The sequence below is a fragment of the Budorcas taxicolor genome, chromosome 15 (assembly GCF_023091745.1).
Source record: "Budorcas taxicolor isolate Tak-1 chromosome 15, Takin1.1, whole genome shotgun sequence".
Classification (NCBI taxonomy): Eukaryota; Metazoa; Chordata; class Mammalia; order Artiodactyla; family Bovidae; genus Budorcas; species Budorcas taxicolor.
The window spans coordinates 974059-994043 of record NC_068924.1 but is presented as its reverse complement, the minus strand read 5'-3'; the positions used below and the strand labels follow the sequence as shown (position 1 = coordinate 994043).

General features: G+C 39.5%; 1 protein-coding gene across 1 annotated transcript in view; it reads left to right on the top strand.

Moving 5' to 3' along the window:
- MRE11 (MRE11 homolog, double strand break repair nuclease) overlaps nucleotides 1-19985 on the top strand; it is a 76642-nt gene that overhangs the window by 30321 nt on the left and 26336 nt on the right. The window contains exons 10-14 of the mRNA XM_052652594.1: nucleotides 1012-1092; nucleotides 4846-4972; nucleotides 7919-8019; nucleotides 9378-9551; nucleotides 15885-15947. Coding sequence (XP_052508554.1) covers nucleotides 1012-1092; nucleotides 4846-4972; nucleotides 7919-8019; nucleotides 9378-9551; nucleotides 15885-15947 — 546 coding nt within the window. The remainder of the gene's footprint in view (nucleotides 1-1011; nucleotides 1093-4845; nucleotides 4973-7918; nucleotides 8020-9377; nucleotides 9552-15884; nucleotides 15948-19985) is intronic.

Below are 19985 nucleotides of genomic sequence, written 5' to 3'. Positions count from 1 at the left end.
ACCCAGGGATCAAACTTGCATCTCTATGTCTCCTGCATTGGCAGACGAGTTCTTTACCACTAGCACCAGCTGGGAAACCTATTACAGTATAGGATTATGTAGCCGATTGTGTTAGTTGAGTACCTAGGATAACTGTTGGACTTACGAACAAATTAGACTTACAGATTTGCTGTTGGAACAGAAGTCGTTCATATGTAACATTAATTGCTAACACTTACTCAGTTCTTACTCTGCGTATGCTCTTCTGCTTTTTATGATAATGATAATTGTCACTGCTGTTCATTGCTTGTATATTCCGGACGCTGTTGACAGCGTTTTGCATTTAATCCACTTAGCAATGCTATAGGACAGTAGAGTCTACCATCCACATTTTATAGAAAGAGGAGCTGAACCTTAAAGTGAGGCAAATGTGATAACCACTAAACTGCAGAAACGCCCACTGGAGCTGAACCTTAAAGTAACTCACCCAATGTCACAACTTTACTAGCTTCATGTAACTCATATAACTGAAAGGTTTAGGTTTGCTGGTTTCAAGATGACCAGATTCAGAAACTCAAATTAAGATAGCAGGCCCTTCTGTCTCTGTTTCCATGTTTAGTCCTGTGCCACCCAGTCCTGTGGTTTTTATCTTAAGCTTCACTATAAGGAAGTCTGTCATGCGGTGGCCCACAGACTTACATTGCCTTTACAGCTGAATCATTTTTTTCCCAGTGGTTCCAGATAAACCCCTTAAACATTGAGTTTCCCTGGACTGAGGTCATGTACTTGTCCCTGAACCTGATCTCTCAGGCGAGGGAGATGGAGCATGAGTGAGTGGATTGTCCCTGCCTACTCAGGCAGCGCAGGGTCTCTCAGCCTTGGCACAGCTGACAGTTTAGACTGGGAAATGCTTTGTTGTGGGAGCTTGTTCTGTGCACAGTGGGATTTTTACAAGTCCTCTCTGACCTCTACCACCAGATGCCAGCCAGAGGTACCTCTTCCCCCTAGTCATGACAATATCTTTATTTTGAGGTTGAAGAAATGCTTGAAAATGCAGAACGGGAACGTCTGGGAAATTCTCGACAGCCAGAGAAGCCTCTTATACGACTGCGAGTAAGTCCTATTTAGATGAATTTAGCTTTATTGATTTTCAAAGGAGAGTTTTGTACAGTTTACATGAATTTTTTTTTTTTTTTTTTGGTAAAGTAGCAAAGAGAGTACGTATAGTGAAAGAGCTGTCATCATTGGTGAAGAAAATAATAAAGCAGCCAGTATTTGATTTAATTGTAGTTTCATTCCTTTCTATAAACTTTTTATTTTATATTGAGGTATAGCTGATTAAAAATGTTGTGACAGTTTCAAGGGAACAGTGAAGGGACTCAGCCATACATATATGTGTTCTCCCCCATATCCCCCTCCCATCCAGGCTGTCACATAACATTGGTAAAGTTCCATGTACTCTGTATATAGTAGGTCCTTGTTGGCTATCCATTTTAGTTCATTCTGATAGGTTTGACATTTTTGTTTTCTTGCTTCCCTCATTTCTAAATAGTGTTGTATTGACTAGGTTGGCCGAGCTCTCGGACTTCATTGCCTGCGGCTCCCCACTCTCCCCTCCTTCCAGGCACTCAGACTTCTTGCGGTGCCTCGGGCATATCAGACCTGCTCACTTCCTCCAGGTCTGTTCATGTCACCCAAGTAGTCACCTCAGTGGACCCCAGCCTGATTAAGATTGTAACCCCCAGGCCCTCTCTCCAGCACTGCTAATTTCACTTACCCTTCTCTACGTCTTCTTTTTTTCCCCACAACACATCCACCTGAACTACGACATCCAATTTATTTGTTTATTTATTTTGGTTATTATTTATCCTCAGTTACCAAACTATCTGCTCAATGGAAGCATGGAACTTTGTGAATCTTGTTAACTAATGTAGCCAAAGATCCCAGAACAGTCCCTGGCAATTGCACGTGGTTGATAAATAGGTGGCAAGAACTGACATTTCAGAGTTAGAAAATTCTAAGAAATCAAAGTGTTTCCTGTGACTCTAAACCTGTTTATCTTTTGCATCATGATATTCACAAATAACAACAGACTTCTTTTTTTTTCCGCCTCTCTACCTTTCTCTTCTAGTTCCTCCCTTTTCTGATTTTCTTCCCCCCAAAATAATACATTGTCTATATTGCTCATATAACAGTCCACTATAATCAAGGCTGTGACACCACCATCTCAGGTGGAAAATGCAACCTTCAATTGTCAAATCCAGTAGATTTTTTTTTTATCTTAGTTAGTGAGTCACTCTTCAGCATTCTCTTCTACAAGTTTTCTTTGTCCCTTCCTATATTTTACTTAGTTCTGTGTCCAGTCTAGGCATATGATCACCTATAGAATGATGGTTCCCAAATTTTGACCTACCCCTGAGACCTCCTTGTTGGAGTACAAGAGTCCTTCTAAAGCCTTGTGCCCAAGGGATATGGCCCTCAAACTGCAGCAGCACTGGCATCACATTCTTAAAAATACAGAATCTCAGGCTCCATATTAAACCCACTGAATTGCATTTTAACCGGATCCCCCAAAGATTTATATGCACATGACAATTTGAGAAGCCCTGGGCCGTACAGGATGAAGGTAAAGAGGACAGTCTAGAGTCAGACTGGTTTGATTCCGGCTCTGTCAGTAGCTATGTGACCTTGAGCCACTGGGTCTCTTGTCCCTGGGTATGTGCTTCCTAGGTCTGAGTGAATTCTCTCCATCTCGTTGTCATTGCTGTAGCTGAGCCTGGATGCTCTCTTAGCTGGCCTGCAGCTTCAGCTTCCTACCTGACTCTGCTCCAGTTTCCTCCTGGCCTCTCCAGACTAATGCCAACACTGTCTTTCTAAAATATGATATTGCATGGTTTTCCTGCTGAAAACGACTTAATGACATCCCAACTCTAACAAGAACGAGCCTAAACTCTCATGTGGCGTTCCAGACTTGACATGATCAGGTCTAAACCCACCTCATTGCTTCTACCTTGTTTCCTGGCAGCACCTCCTGGACTCCAGTTTCTGACTGAAAGTTGCTGTTTCCTAGGCCTGCTGCTGCTGCTAAGTTGCTTCAGTCTAGTGGAGTTTATTTCACTCTTTAGCGTATTTGCTCACGCTGATCCTGCTGCATGGGATGTACTTCTCTTCTTCTGAAGTAATCCCCTTTAATACTCACTTAAGCTTCCCTCTTCAATAGAAACTTTTCTTGACATCCCTTCAGAATCTCTACTTCTTCGTGTCCTCAATCTCCTCTGTACATATTTCTTACAGCACTATTCAGATTCTGCTTGCAGCTACTACTTTACATGGTTTGTCTTCCTAGCCAGCTTCTTAGTTTCTTTCCAACCAGGATGCTGTTTTATTTATGTTATATCTGGCCCTTGGTAGAGTACTTAGACATTGTGGACATTTCAGTGAATAATTTTGTAACGTTTAGAAAAAGAAAATTACAAATAAAACTAGCCTGGAGTTCAGTTGTTAAAAATATGTTTTGGGGAGACTCCCTAGCTTGAGCATTTGGCATTTTCTGGTTTAGAACATGGCAGCTGTAGAGATGGTTTATCTGGGTAATAGAAACTTAGCTGCTTTAAGAGAACCACATAGATCTATCAGGGCAGAAGCACCATGTTTCTCATCTATGTCTGCCTGATACTGTTAAAACTAATCAGACTTAAATTGAAAATTGGTGTTCCTTTCCCAAACACATTACTAACTCATTAATGATAAAAAGAAGAAATATCTTCCTGTAGGTAGTATTCCAAAATGTATTGGCTAGATGACCCTCACTGATTCACTAATTCAGTGAACAGATGTTTATTGAGTTACTGAGTGCCTTCTTTTCGTATATGAGAATGAGGGGTAGACAGTGATGATAAAATAGACAAGGCTTTCAGGAGATGGAGGTGTGAGAAGAGATACAGTAAACAAATAGCAAATATGTGACAGAATCTTAGCCAGTGCTAACTGTGACAGAGAGTATAATTGGGGTGGAGGTTAGGCGTAGTCTGGAGAGGCTGGTAATGCGGTACAGTGCTGGTTCCCAGAGCATCCTTTGAGAACAGCTGGTTTAGGAAAATGATTATATCTGTTAGGAAGAGATGTGGTATTTTTCTTTGTAAGGGGCTTGGTGCCATAAGAGACGTCTTTAAAAAAAGCCTGCCTTGAGAACCATTATTACTTCTAAATAGAAATCATGAGCCCTCTTGTACCTGCAGTTTCATATCTGCAGATATGGAGGGCTGATTGAATTGTACCATTTTATACAAGGGACTTCAGCATCTGCAGACTTTGGTGTTCCCAGTCAGGGGTCCTGGAATCAATCCCCCTGAAATACCAAGAGATGACTGTCCCATGTTTTGAAGGTGATCATTTCTCAAAGCTCACAGACTTGCGTCTTTTCCTCCATGGATTTTCCCAATGTTTATTTTTGTCTGATGTGAAAGCTTATCCTTACGTGATAAACCAATTAATAAATACATCTAGTGCCAGCAGTCTATTTGGATATCTGTTTTAAAAGTTTAAGAAAACTTGTTTAGAAATTTCACATCCTTTACAGATGATATTCCTGGTTCCTAGACTGTTAGTTTTTACCATGGGGAGATACAGTGATTCTGACATTGTGGGAATTCTTGCTGTACCTTGATTCCATCAAACAATGTCTTGAAGAAGCATAAACCTTTGAATCTTTATTTTTTCATAGAATAAATTGTGTAACATCATGATGATCTTTAAAATGAATTGTAGAACATTAACATACAATACTAACTTAAAAGTCTCATCCATAAATACTGAAATCGGTGCTCTGTTGTTTGCTAGCCTTTGTAACTTGTTCTTTATTTCCAGGTGGACTATAGTGGAGGCTTTGAACCGTTCAGTGTTCTTCGCTTTAGCCAGAAATTTGTGGATCGGGTAGCTAATCCAAAAGATGTTATCCATTTTTTCAGGCACAGAGAACAAAAGGAAAACACAGGTAAGCTGGTTATCTTTTTTTTTTTTTTTAAGATATTTTTAGCACCTTTCTTTTTAAGGTATATTTTTGGCTATACAAGGTCTTTGTTTCTTTGCAATTTTTTCCTCTAGTTTTGGCGAGCGGGGGCAACTCTGTAGTTGGGGTATGGGAACTTCTCATTGCTGTGGCTTCTCTGTTGCAGAGCTCAGGGCTCTAGGGCACTTGCATTTCAGTAGTTTTGGCAAATAGGCTCAGTAGTTGCAGTTCCCGGGCTCTAGAACACAGGCTCAGTTGTTGTGGTGCACGAGCTTAGTTACTCTAAGGCATGTGGGATCTTCCCGGATCAGAGATCAAACCCATGTCTTCTGCATTGGCAGGCAGGTTCTTTACCACTGAGCCACCTGTGGTAAATTTGATCCCAGGTCAGGAAGATTTCCCTGGAGAAGGAAATGGTAACCCAATACAGTATTCTTGCCTGGAAAATCCCAAGGACAGAGGAGCGTGGCAGAGGAATCCATGGGCTCACAAAGAGTCAGACACAACTTAGTGACTAAACACACACGCATGCAGGCAAAAATTAGCAATCGCTTGTAAACCTGCAGTTATCAGTGAAGAAATGATGGCTTTCATAGTTTTTTTTTTAAACATGCTGCTGATTAATAACACATACTTTATAGATTTAGTGTTTACATATATATTATTACTATATATTCTAAATGTTTAGAGAATGTACTCTTAAATTTTACAGCTAAATATTTCAACTTCACAGCATATGTGATTTAAGATTCTGGTCCTAAGAGATGTCCCAGAATATTAAAAAGATATATACTTAAGGGCTAATTAAGTTTTGTGAAAACTAATTGCCTTTATTTTAGCATTTATCAAAAACAGGTCACCTGACTGAAATAGTGCTTCTTCATAATAAATATTGATCCTTTTTAAATACAGTGGCTCTTCTCCTTAGAACTATCGAGTCAGAATTAATATGTCCCTTGTTTACATGTATACCGCATTGGTTTTTATTAACCCTGATTTAATGAGCTTCTATTTTCATAGTTAAATTGTGATCAAAATGGTGTGTACTGTTAATTCAGCCTGAAATAGTCATTTGGATATTTCAGTAGAGCTCACAGAATACTGTTTTAGGGGAAAACAATCCATATCAGAGAATGGTTTTTATGCTGTTAACTTTAGCTAGTTATTGATGATGATTTACTCTAGTCATTCATTCTTATCAATTCCTTGGAGTTTTATTGGTATAGCATTTGTGAAAATATGGAGTTTAGAACTGGTTCCTTATTTATTTGTGTTTCATCCGTAGTCAGTTTTGTTCTGATGATCCCTTTTTTGCTTAAACATTAATTGCCGAATGGAAACAATGACCCTTTCGTGTATTGTATTGAAAGCATGAAATTGTTTGTTGTTTTGGCCAGCTCTGCTACTTCAACTACATGTGTGAAATCATGCAAATCGCTTAATCTCTCTGATGTTTAGTTTTCTTGTCATCAAAATTAGGATAATAGCTATACCTGCCTCATAGTACTGTTGTGAGGATTGGAAGATATACTGTATGTAAATGGTCTTAACATAGTGTCTGGCATAGTAAAATGTAGTAATCATATTTATGAAGTAATATTGATTCTCCCATCTTGAAATTCAAAAAGGATTTCTATTTACTTGTCCTCACTGCTTTGCAAGAGGCATGCTGAACTTTGTGCCTCTTTATCCTGTAAGCCGTGGCATAAACTTTTCCCTCTGCCTAAGATATTTTTTTTTCTCTTTTTTTGCTTATTGAGTCTTACTCATTCTGCAAGTCTTGAGTCAAATGATAATAGCGTTTGCTATCTGCACATTATTTTCAGTCTTCTTGGGGAAGAAATAGTTCATTTCTTCTTGTTGTGTCATATTTTTTTTTCTCAGCTCTGTTGCAGCACTTACCACCTTTCATTGTAATCATTAGCTATTATGGGTTGTCTCCTATCTTGTTGTTATTGTATTTTCCATACCATGTTGCACACCTGCTGGACAGTTAATATTCATTCTCCCTGACAGAAGTTATGAACAGAGCATATTACTAGACCTTATGCTTTTTGACTTCTTACCCAGTACTCTTTTTATTCTGTACCTACTGTTTTTTGAGACAACCATCCTGCATAAGAATGCAGTAAATCTGCTTTATTATACATGCTTCCCATTTGTCTCTCAGAATATTAAACAGATATGTACTTATGAGCTCAGATTTAATTAATAATTTTTGCTGTTTCATCAAGGATATTATTTAGTGAAACTGGCTGTTTGCTTTGTCTTGTTTTGAACTGTGAATACGAAGTGATGATTATTAGTAGAGCTCAGAACCACTGCCTTCACTCATCCTAAGGCACTGGCAGTTTTACCCAGGGCTGCTTTTGTATCATCAGTATAAGTGGCAATACTGTGGAAAACGTAAATAATGTCTTCGTGTTACTATTGAGCCCCCTGAAGCAGTATGGGGGACTCCCAGAGATCTGTGGACCACTCTTGAGGATGGAGTCAAGAGACATGATACTTGGAGATCAGGAAAAGAAGTAGAGACTTGGGAAAGACTCTTGAAACTAGCAAAAATGCCATATTTTTGTCTCAAAATCTACTACGTTGAGCAAGCTGACAGTTGATAAAGTTTGGGCATACCTCCTCTACTGACAGGAACGTGCGTTGAATTTGGGTACTTTAACATTAAGGTGTCTGTGTGCGCTTAGTTGTGTTTATGGACTGTAGTCTGCCATGGATTACAGTCTATCCGTGGGATTTTTCCAGGCAAGAATAGGGAGTGGGTTGCCATTTCCTTCTCCAGGGGATCTTCCTGACCCAGGGATTGGACCCACGTCTCCTGAAATGGCAGGTGGATTCCTTACCACTGAGCCACCAGGAAGGCCTCAACATTAAAATAGAAACTGTTATTTTTTCTCCTCATGGATGTGTTTTTTCTAGGAGAAGAGATCAACTTTGGCAAATTCATCTCAAAACCCTCAGAAGGAACAACACTAAGGGTTGAAGACCTTGTAAAACAGTATTTTCAAACTGCAGAGAAGGTAATTTCTTAATTACAGTTCTCCATTTGAATTAGTGGTGATCTTATAATAACAGATTTCAATTTAGGATATGTATAATTGACAGTTTAAACAAAATGAATCCTCAGAATGTTTTCATGAAGTAAGTAGGGTGATAATCAGTTACACTCATTTATAGTTATTATATATCAAGAAAAATAACTGCTTAATTAATGTTAGATATTAACACCGCAGTTATTGTGTATTATTGTTGTTATCCTTTCTTTTTACCTCTGCTACATAAGTTTGAATCCGGGATTTAATTTTCTTGCATCAGGATGTAATTTCAGAATTGCTTTATTATATAGCCACAGGATGGTGATGCTACTATTATTATCATAAGTATATGCCATTTTGAGATCCTCTGGTTATGTTATCTTCCTGTTGCTGCTGAAATAAATTTAGTGGTTTAAAACAATGTAAACTTAGTGGTTTAAAACAATGTAAATTTATTATTTTAACAATCTTGTAGGTCAGAAATTCACTCTTCTCCGTGGACTAAAATTGAGGTATTAGCAGGGCTGTGTTCCTTTTTGGAAGCTGTAGAGTAGAATTCATTTTCTCAGCTTCTCCAGCTTCTAACCGTTCCTGCCTTACTTGGCTCAAGGCCCCTTCTTCCATCTTCAAAGCAAACAACGATGTTTCTGCCTTGCTGTCTTTCCCCAGATACATCTCTCTGACTCCCTTCTGTGTCCCACTTCTGCTATGAAGGATGCTTGTGATTATACTGAGCCCACCCAGATAGTCCCTGCTCGTCTCTGTTCTGTATCCAGCTGATAGCAATCTTAATTCTGGTTGTAACCTCAATTCTCCTTTGCTATGTAACATATTCATGGGTCCCAGAGGTTAGGATGTGGACATCTTTAGGGGGGCCACTATTCTGCCCTGGAGAAGGAAATGGCAGCCCACTCCAGTATTCTTTCCTGGGAAATCCCATGGACAGAGGAGTCTGATGGGCTACAGTCCATGAGGTCACAAAGAGTCAGACACAACTGAATGACTAAACAGCAAACAGTTCTGCCTTCCACGCTGGTCAACCTAATCTGATCATCAATCAGCTCCCATTTCTGCACTCCGTCCCACTCAGGCCTCTCTGTTTTCATAAGCCCTGAACTCTACTCCTGTTTCTTGTTTATACTTTGCTGTTGTTGGCCCGTAATATTTCTAGGCTTAATTACTGTCCTTTGTTTTCTTTTGCTTTGCTTCATTTTTCCTCCAGTAACTAGATAACTTTTTTGTCTTTTTCCTTGATTCTGTATTTTTCCTTACTCATATAGAATTGTTTTGTAGGGAAAATACTGTTTTCTGCATCAGAAAATACTATTTTCTGTCTCTTACAGAACGTACAGCTCTCACTTCTAACAGAAAGGGGAATGGGTGAAGCAGTACAAGAATTTGTGGACAAGGAAGAAAAAGATGCCATAGAGGAATTAGTGAAATATCAGTTGGAAAAAACACAGCGATTTCTTAAAGAACGTCATATTGATGCACTAGAAGATAAGATCGATGAAGAGGTGAATAATGTTGGGTGAAAAATCTAGTATTTAGATAGTCTTTCCTTAAGAGTTGCTCTGCATTTCTTTCTGGGAAATCACTACTTCTGTGATTTGTTCAGTTTCCTCATCTATAAAATTGAGATCACAAAATGAGGATTAAATTATAAAATGTCTAATAAGTGTCTAGAATACAGTCTCAAAAATGATTGATACCTAGTGAATGTTAAGTGCTTTAAAATGAACCTCATAGGGCGAAAATGTCTACTTCAATTTTTTAGTAAGTTTTGATTGAGATTTTGAATTTCACTTAGAAAATGCAGTTCCTGTAAGCATAAAAGCAGAGGAAAAACTCTTTAGATTTGACTACATGAAAATTTTGAATGTTTGCATGTCAGATTGTCAAAAAAACAAAATTTTTTGACATAGTACTGACATGGAAAACATACTTGTATGTGGGCAGAATAAGAGGTTAATATTCTTAATATAATGTTAAAAGGCTCTTATGAATCTTAAGAAGATTACTAAACATTTCAGTAAAATAATGAACAGAGGACCTGAATAGGTGGTTCACAGAAGAAATACCAATGGCTAATAAGCATATGAAAATGGTATTTAACCTATGATAATCAGAGAAACTCAAATTAATTTTTTATTTGTCAAAGTAGCAATGATTTGTTAAAGATATTTAGTACCCTGCTGGTAGAGTATTGAGTTTGAACAGCTGTACTATAAAGCATTTTGGCAGTGTATGTCAAGAGGCTTAAGATTTGCCCTTTAATTCAGCCCTAGGAAATTTCCTTAAGACAGTAATGAGACAGAGATTTGAATGAGATGTAATTTATCTCAGTGTTACCTGCAGGGGAGAAATCAGAAATATTTTGGTAAAATAAATGTTGGCACATAGATACTATAGAATACTATGTATGTGCTACGTTATTTCAGTTGTGTCGGATTCTTTGCAACCCTGTGGACTAGGACTCTCCAGGCTCCTCTGTCCATGGGATACTCCAGGCAAGAATAGTGGAGTGGGTGTTACCATGCTCACCTCCAGGGGATCTTCCCTATCCAGGAATTGAGCCCATGTCTCTTGAGTCTCCTGCATTGGCAGGTGGGTTCTTTACCACTGGTGCCACCTGGGAAGGCCATAGAATACTGTGCAGCTATTAAAAATTATATTTTAAGAACATGGAAAAGTATTTTCAGTGTTAAGTGGGAAAAGAGTTCCAAAGAAGTAAGATTATACACAGTGTGATCCCAATTATTTTTATTTTCTATGTGAGTATATCTATGTGTGTATGTGAAAAAGTGGAAGAAAATATTCCAGATGTTATCAGTGGTTATTTCAAGTAGTAGGATTATAAGGGATCATTTCCTGTGTTTTCCAAATTCCCTCTAAGCAGAAGAACAAAGTATTATTTTTAAAACTCATTCCACTTGACTTGTATTTTTGTGCTTTTAATTATTTACATAATTCTTTTAAAGCTTAATGATGTCAGCTAGTATACAACCAGTAATATTAAATGTCAGGTACTTTTACAGGGAAGGCAGATAATTCACACTTTAAAACCCCTTACTCTGTGATTCTGGATGTGTTAGGTTTATAAATTTTTAGCATGGGTAGATTTCTCAGTTAAGTGTCATAAATATAATATGACCATCCCCCACTAAATGTAAAATGCAAAGGTATGAAACTCCCAGGAGATAATGTAAGAGAACCTAGATGACCTTGTGTATGGTAATGACTTCTGGATTCAGCAGCAAAAGCATGATTCATTAAAGAAGTAATTGAAAATCTAGACTGCATTAGAATTTAAAACTTTTCCTCTACAAAAGACTGAAAAGAATGAGAAGACAAGCCACAGACTGGGAGAAAATAGTTGCAAAAGAAACATCTGATGAGGGATTATTATCTAAAATATGCAAAAATCTCTTAAAATTCAACAATAAGAAAATATTAAAAATCCAGTTAAAAAATGGACCAGAGACCTAGACAGACCAAGATAGACCATTGGCAAGTGAGCATATGAAAAGATGCTCCACATCTCATGTCATTAGGGAAATGAAGCTACTACACACTTATCGGAATGGCCTAACTCCTGAACACCAACAGCACCAAATGCTGGTGAGGACATAGGGCAACAGGAACTCTTCTTACGTTGCTAGTGGGAATGCAGAATGATATACTCACTTTGGAAGACAGTCGGGCAGTTTCTTATAAAAGTAAACACACTCTTCCCGTGCTCTTCAGCAATCATGCTCCTTGGTATTTATTTACCCAACAGAGGTGAAGACTTATGTCCAAACAAAACCCTGCACATGGTATTTATAGCAGTTTTATTCATAACTGCCAAAATTTGGAAGCAACCAAGATATACTTCAGTAGGGAAATGAATAAGTGAACTGTGAAACATCTAGACAAGGAAGTGTTATTCTGTATTAAAATGAAATGACCTATCAAGCATTTAAAAGACATGGAGGAACCTTAAATGAATATTACCAAGTGAATGAAGCCAATCTGAAAAAGTAACTTGATGTACTGAACATGACTTCTTACTGTGTAACATTCTGGAAAAGGTAAAACTATGGACTTGGTAAAAAGATGTGGTTGGGTGGGGGTGGGGTGAGAGGATGAATAGATTCACAGAGGTTTTTTAGAACAGAGAAACTACGCTGTATCATACTAAAGTGGTGGATTATACATGGATACATATACATTTGTCCAGCCTCATAGAATGCACAGCACCAAGAGTGAGCCTTTAAATTCTGGAGTTTGGGTGATACAGAGTATGGAGTGTGGAGTGTCAGCTGAACAGTTCTGGTGGGGGATGTTGATATTAATAGAGGAGGCTGTGCATGTGTGGGATAGGGTGTATGGGAAATCTAGGTAACTTCCTTTTAATTTTGTTGTGAACCCAAGCTACTCTAAAAAAAATAAATAAATGAAACAAGTCCCCCTCCTCATACTCTACCCTCTAAAAGGACCATCTACACCTGGAGTGACATCATGACTTTTGACAGAGAGAGAGTGTGTGTGTGTGTGTCTGTGTGTGTATAGCATGGGGGCTAAGTGTATGGACTGCACACTGGATAACCTTACTTGCTATGGAACTGTCAGTGGGCTATTTTAATATCTCTGCCTCATCTATGAAACAGGGATAATAGAACTACCATCAAAGTTGTGAGGATTAAAGGAATACATGTAAGTCCTCAGTATACTGGCACATGATGCCTGCTCTGTATTTTTTCCTTGATTCTCATTTCTCATCTGTGAATGACTCAGTGCTTTTGGTATATCATATGCTACCTGGAATACTATTACATGCTATGGCATCTTTTAAAAAACAATTATTTTTCCTATATTTTCCCCCTTTTACTGAATCATAACATACATGCTGCTATTTAACAAAACTCTGGTGCCTAGATCTTATTTCCCTTTAGCTCTTACTCTGCTTCTTTGTTCATTTTTCACAGCAGAATTTTTTTCTATATTTGCTGCTCAGAATCTTTGCCTTCATTTTTCTCTTAAACCTATTCATTCTGGGGTTTTGACCCCATCTTTCTAGTGAATTTACTCTGGTCAAAGTACCAGTGACCTCCAGTGCTAAATTCACTGTCCATTCTCCATCTTAAATCTCACTTGACCACTTCTTAAATGCCTTTTTTCCATTGGCTTTTAGGGCTCCACACTCTTCTGGTTGTCTTCCTACCTCATTATCTGTGTCTTCTCAGTCTCAATCTCTATTGATTCCTCTCACCTGTCTAACCCGCCTACGTTGGAGTCTCCAGAATTCAGTCCTTTGACCCCTTCTTTATCTACACATTCCTTTTGTATTCTCATCCAACTTCCTGGCTTTAAATACCAGCATCAGTTTGGTGATGACTTTTCAAAAGACTAGCACAGAACTCTTCTGTCAGCTCAAGTCTTCTGTAGTCAAGAGCCTGCTGAATGTTCCCACTCAGGTGTTCAGGAGACCTTCTCAGCTTCCAGCATTCCCAATCTGAGACACTGATCCTTAGCCCCTAGTCTACCTGTAAGGTTCTAGTGGAAGCACCATTCTTTCATTTGCTCAGGCGATCAACCTTGAAGTCATCCTTGATTCCTCTCTTCTGTCACTTGTATCCTGCCTGGAAATCCTTTAACTCTACCTTCAGAATCTGTACTGTTTGTGACAGAATGTGAATGTTTCTCACCACCTCCATCACTATCAATGGTCTAAGGCATGGCCGTTTCTCACCTTAGTTGCTCCTGTGGCCTCCAAACTGGTCTCCCTGTTCTGCCAGTGTTTCTTGTCCTCTACCGTTCTATCCTCAGTTCCGCTGTTGGTGGTCCTAAAGTAATTCAGATGAAGTCACTCCGGCCGGAGAAGAAAAACCCCTTACAGTTGTTCCCAAGGCCTTACTGGATCTGATTTCTGTAACTTCTTCAGCCACTTGTCTGCTCAAGCCCAGCATCCTCCTTGCTGTTTTAAACATACAGTGTTTCTGCCCTGGTACCTTTGCATGTATTCTTTTGATTGGAATGATTTCCCCCAGGTACTTGTGAAGTTCATTCCCTACATTTTAAAATCCTTGCCACTTTATCACTTTATTACCTTCTCAGTGAGGCCTTTGATGATCACCTGTAGCCTCTCCTTGGCACTCCCTGTCCCTCTTCCTGCATTATTTCTCTGGGAGCATGTAAACACCTTTTGCAAAAATTTCACAGGTTCACATACTTGAAAGGACTCCTAAGACTCCACTGAGCATACTCAAGGTTTTTATTTAAAGGCAGCTGGTATAGTTTGGCAAGAGGGAGGAGTATAGGCAGGCATTAGGGGTCTGGGAAATGCCAGGCATCCACTCCTCCTCTCCTTACATGCACACCGTGCACCCAGGACTGGATGCATAGCAAGATATGTGCAGAAGTTGACAGGGTTTTTTTTATGCTCCTCTGGTCACATAAGCCATGCTAACTGCTCATCCAGGTAGGAAACCATCAGTACATTGACACTGGGAATGCCAGAGGCTCCTCAGAGGTAAGGACAGAGTTTTCCCAGTCTGCTGCTAAGTCACTTCAGTCGTGTCTGACTCTCTGCAACCCCATAGACGGCAGCCCACCAGGCTCCCCCATCCCTGGGATTCTCCAGGCAAGAACACTGTAGTGGGTTGCCATTTCCTTCTCCAGTGCATGAAAGTGAAGTCAGTCAGTCATGTCCAACTCTTTGCGACCCCATGGACTGCAGCCTAGCAAGCTCCTCCATCCATGGGATTTTCCAGGCAAGAGTACTGGAGTGGGGTGCCATAGCTGATTCCAACTACACCATCCCATACACTTTCTAAAATACAATATAGCTTATTTTGTTTCTGATTTTCTAACACAGACACACGCACACAGTGATTATAAGCTCCTTAAGGGCAGACTTTCTGACTCTTGTTCATTGTTGTATTCTCCACTCCTACAGTAGTACCTGGTACTTAGTGGCTTGTAAATATGTGCTGAGTAAATTATTAAATAAATGGAGCATGTCTCCAGCTGCATAACTAAATTGTAAGAGCTTTGTGAGCAGCAACTGGTAACAAAGGAAGCTCTGTATCCTTTGTGGCACCAGGACCAGGATTTGCAATCATTAAACTTTCAGTGGTTGACTGTTAACAAAATAGATTTTCAAGGGCCCACCCATTTGGCACACTATTTAGAGAGCCTCCTGGATGATTACAGCCAGGAGCCTAAGGATAATTTGTGTAGTGTAATAACTCAAACCTGTTAAAAGAGAGGTTTTTGTTCTTAGCTATTTTACTGAAATATAACACCCATAGGACATTGCAGGTTCTTCCTCTGTAGTCTGACTGGCTGTTTTTCAATGACAGGGGCCATTTTGGCAGCAGGTAATGTAATTTTGTTTATGGCCAATTTTTCTTAGAGTACATTTCTGAATTTTTAATGTAAGTCACTGGAGGAGGCAATGGCAGCCCACTCCAGTTCCCTTGCCTGGAAAATCCCATGGATGGAAGAGCCTGGTAGGCTGCAGCCCATGGAGTCAGACACGACTGAGTGACTTCACTTTCACTTTTCACTTTAATGCATTGGAGAAGGAAATGGCAACCCACTCCAGTGTTCTTGCCTGGAGAAGAATCCCAGGGATGCCTGGAGCCTGGTGGGCTGCCGTCTGTGGGGTCACATAGAGTCAGACACGACTGAAGCGACTTAGCCGCGGCACTGGGAAAATATGACTTCTTTAATCTTTTGTGAAACAAAACTATACTTGAATTTCCAAGTTTTATGTTGAAATGAAAAGCATCTGTTAAGCAGTTTTGTATTTACATAACAGACATGTTTGTAACGTATTTGTGAATTTTTCTGTTACAATCCAGGTACGTCGTTTCAGAGAAAGCCGACAAAAGAATACGAATGAAGAAGATGATGAAGTTCGAGAGGTAATTTTGCTGTTAATTCCTTTGCATATGTGTCAGCTTGTTAAATCAGAATAACTAGTAGGTTTACTTAGTCAGGCAGACTTCCCTGGTGGCTCAGACGGTAAAGCGTCTGTCTACAATGCGGGTAGGCCTAGGTTCGATCCCTGGGTCGGGAAGTTCCCTGGAGAAGGAAAAGGCAACCCACTCCTGTACTCTTGCCTAGAAAATCCCATGGACAGAGGAGCCTGGTGTCCATGGGGTCGCAAAGAGTCGGACACGACTGAGCGACTTTACTTTACTTAGTCAGTCTACAGGATCTTGGTTTGGTGGGTGGGACTGAGTAGGGGTTGCTGATGACAGCTGCCTTTGACTTATTCCAGTTCAACCTACAAATATTCTGGTTGCTGATATTCTCATTTTAACCTTCTGCTATTGTTGAAAACTGAACTAATTGTTGATACGTGTATGGAGTGGGAGAGCAGGGGGCAGGAATAATAGTTTGAAGAGTTCTTATTAGTCAAAATAATTCCCAACTGCTATTAGAGCATCTTATCAATATAAGGTAAAACCTTACCCCAGCTGATATTGTTTGCAGCAAAAAAAGAAGAAATTTAGTGTTTTGGTTAGCAGTGTCATTAAAGGTAAATACACAGTGTCCACTGGTCTTTCTAAACTGTTGAAATTTGCTTGATTGCCCTCATCACTGTCTTTTCCATCTCTTTGTAGATTAGGAATTTGAGGTTAGCAACTGTTAACTTAAACTTTGGGCCTCTGTCTGGTACTTGGTGAATCCATGATTGAAATTCAAATTAACATATATTTTCCTATTTTTTAATTGCTGTAAGTGTTGGATGATTGCTGTCCAGTACTTAAAAATTATTTTATCAATTATTTATTTTGGACTTTTGATTGCTTTCCTTCAGCATTTTCTATAGTACCTATTATGGGTAGCCATTGTGTTTTTTATTAGGAATATAAACATGAAAAAGATGGCCTGGGTCCCCCACAGAGTCTCAGTTTAGTACATGAGACAGAGATATGCAGAAAGAAAAATTTAATCCTTATGACCAGAAGTTTCATCCTCACTGAATTCATACAACTGTCCCATTAGTCCATTTTCGTTCCCTAAATATTTCAGAACTGTAGCTGACAGGTGTACTCTTGCCTGGAGAATCCCAGGGACAGGGGAGCCTGGTGGGCTGCTGTCTACGGTGTCACACTGAGTCGGACACAACTGAAGCAACTTAGCAGAAGCAGCAGCAGCTGACAGGTGGTGAATTGGAAAGAGCTGGAATTGCTCACAAGGACCACAGCCTTGTCTAACTCAATGAAACTATAAGCCACTCTGTATAGGGCCACTCAAGATAGATGGGTTATGGTTGAGAGTTCTGACAAAACGTGGTCCACTGGAGAATGGCATGGCAAACCACTTCAGCGTTCTTCCCTTGAGAATCCCATGAAAAGTATGAAAGGAACAAAGATCTGACACTGAAAGATGTACTTCCCAGGTCCGCAGGTGCCCAATATGTTATTGGAAAAGAGTGGAGAAGTAACTCCAAAAAGAATGAAGAGACGGAGCCAAAGCAAAAATAACACCCAGTTATGGATGTGACTGGTGATAGAAGTAAACTCTGGTGCTGTAAAGAAGAATATTGCATGGGAACCTGGAATGTTAGGTTCATGAATCAAGGTAAACTAGAAGTGGTCAAACGAGACGAGAAGAGTGAACATCAACATTTTAGGAATCGGTGCACTAAAATGGACTGGAATGGGTGAATTTAATTCAGGTGACCATTATATCTACTACTGTGGGCAAGAATCTGTTAGAAGAAATGGAGTATCCCTTATAGTCCATAAGAGTCTGAAATGAAGTACTTGGGTGCAGTCTCAAAAATGACAGAATGATATCTGTTTGTTTCCAAGCTAAGCCATTCAATAACACAGTAATCCAAGTCTGTGCCCTGATCAGTAATGCTGAAGAAGCTGAAGTTGACTGGTTCTATGAAAATATACAAGATCTGTAATATCTAACACCCAAAAAAGATGTCGTTTTCATGTTAAGGGACTGGAATGCAAAAGTAGGAAGTCAAGAGATACCTGGAGAAACAGGCAAGTTTAGCCTTGGAGTACAGATTGAAGCAGGTCAAAGGCTAACAGAGTTTGGCCACAAGAACTCACTTGTCATAGCAAACACCCACTTCCAACAACATAGCAGATGTCTCTACACATGAACTTCACCAGATGGTCAATACTGAAATCAGATTGATTATATTCTTTACAGCCAAAGATGTAGAAGCTCTATACAGTCAGCAAAAACAAGACCAGGATCTGATTGTGGCTCAGATCTTATTGCCAAATTCAGACTTAAATTGAAGAAAGTACTAGACCATTGAGGTATGACCTCAATTAAATCCCTTAGGATTATACAGTGGAAGTGACAAAGATTCAGGGGATTAGATCTGATAGAGTGCCTGAAGAACTATGGATGGTTTGTGACATTGTACAGGAGGCAGTGATCAAGACCATCTCCAAGAAAAAGAAATGCAAAAAGGCAAAATGGCTGTCTGAGGAGGTCTTACAAATAGCTGAGAAAAGAAGAGAGGCCAAAAGCCAAGGAAAAAAGGAAAGATATACCCATTTGAGTGCAGAGTTCCAAAGAATATCAAGAAGAGATAAGAAAGCCTTCCTCAGTGATCACTGCAAAGAAATACAGGAAAACAATAGAATGGGAAAGACTAGAGATCACTTCAGGAAAATAGAGATACCAAGGGAACATGTTGTGCAAAGATGGGCACAATTAAGGACAGAAATGGTATGGACCTAACAGAAGCAGAAGATATTAAGACAAGGTGGCAAGAATACACAGAAGCACTGTATAAAAAATATCTTCATGACCGAGACAACCATGATGGTGTGATCACTCACCAAGAGCCAGACATCCTGGAATGTGAAGTCAACTGGGCCTTAGGAAGCATCACTATGATCAAAGCTAGTGGAGGTGATGGAATTCCAGCTGAGCTAATTTAAATCCTAAAAGTTAATGCTGTGAAAGTGCTGCACTCAATATGCCAGCAAATTTGGAAAACTAGCAGTGGCCACAGGACTGGAAAAGGTCAGTTTTCATTCCAATCCCAGAGAAAGGAAATGCCAAAGAATGTTATAACTGCTGCACAATTGCACTCATCTGACACGCTTCAAAGTAGTGCTCAAAGTTCTCCAAGCTGGACTTCAACAGTATGTGAACTGTGAACTTTGAGATATGCAAGCTGGATGTAGGAAAGGCAGAGGAACCAAAGATCAAATTACCAACATCCGTTGGATCATCGAAAAAGCAAGAGAGTTCCAGCAAAACATCTACTTTTGCTTTATTCACGACGCCAATACCTTTGACTGTGTGGATCACAACAAACTGTGGAAAATTCTTAAAGAGATGGGAATACCAGACCACCTTACCTGACTCCTGAGAAATCTGTATGCAGGTCAAGGAGCAACAGAACTGGACATGGAACAACAGCCTAGTTCTAAATTGGGAAAGGAGTACATCAAGGCTGTATACTGTCACCTGCTGATTTAACTTATATGCAGAGTACATCATGAGAAATGCTAGACTGGATGAAACACAAGCTGGAATCAAGATTGCCAGGAGAAATATCACTAACCTCAGATATGCAGATGATACCACCCTTATGGCAGAAAGCGAAGAAGAACTAAAGAGCCTCTTGATGAAAGTGAAAGAGGAGAGTAAAAAAGTTGGCTTAAAACTCAGTATCCAGAAAACTAAGATCATGGCATCTGGTTCCATCACTTCATTGCAAATAGATGGAGAAACAATAGAAACAGTGACTGACTTTATTTTTGGGGTGCTCCAGAATCACTGCAGGTGGTGACTGCAGCCATGAAATTAAAAAGACGCTTGGTCATTAAAAGCTATGACCAACCTAGACAGCATATTAAAAAGCAGATATTACTTTGCCAAGAAAGATCTGTCGCATCAAAGCTATAGTTTTTCCAGTAGTCGTGTATGGACGTGAGAGTTGGAATATAAAGAAAACTGAGCAC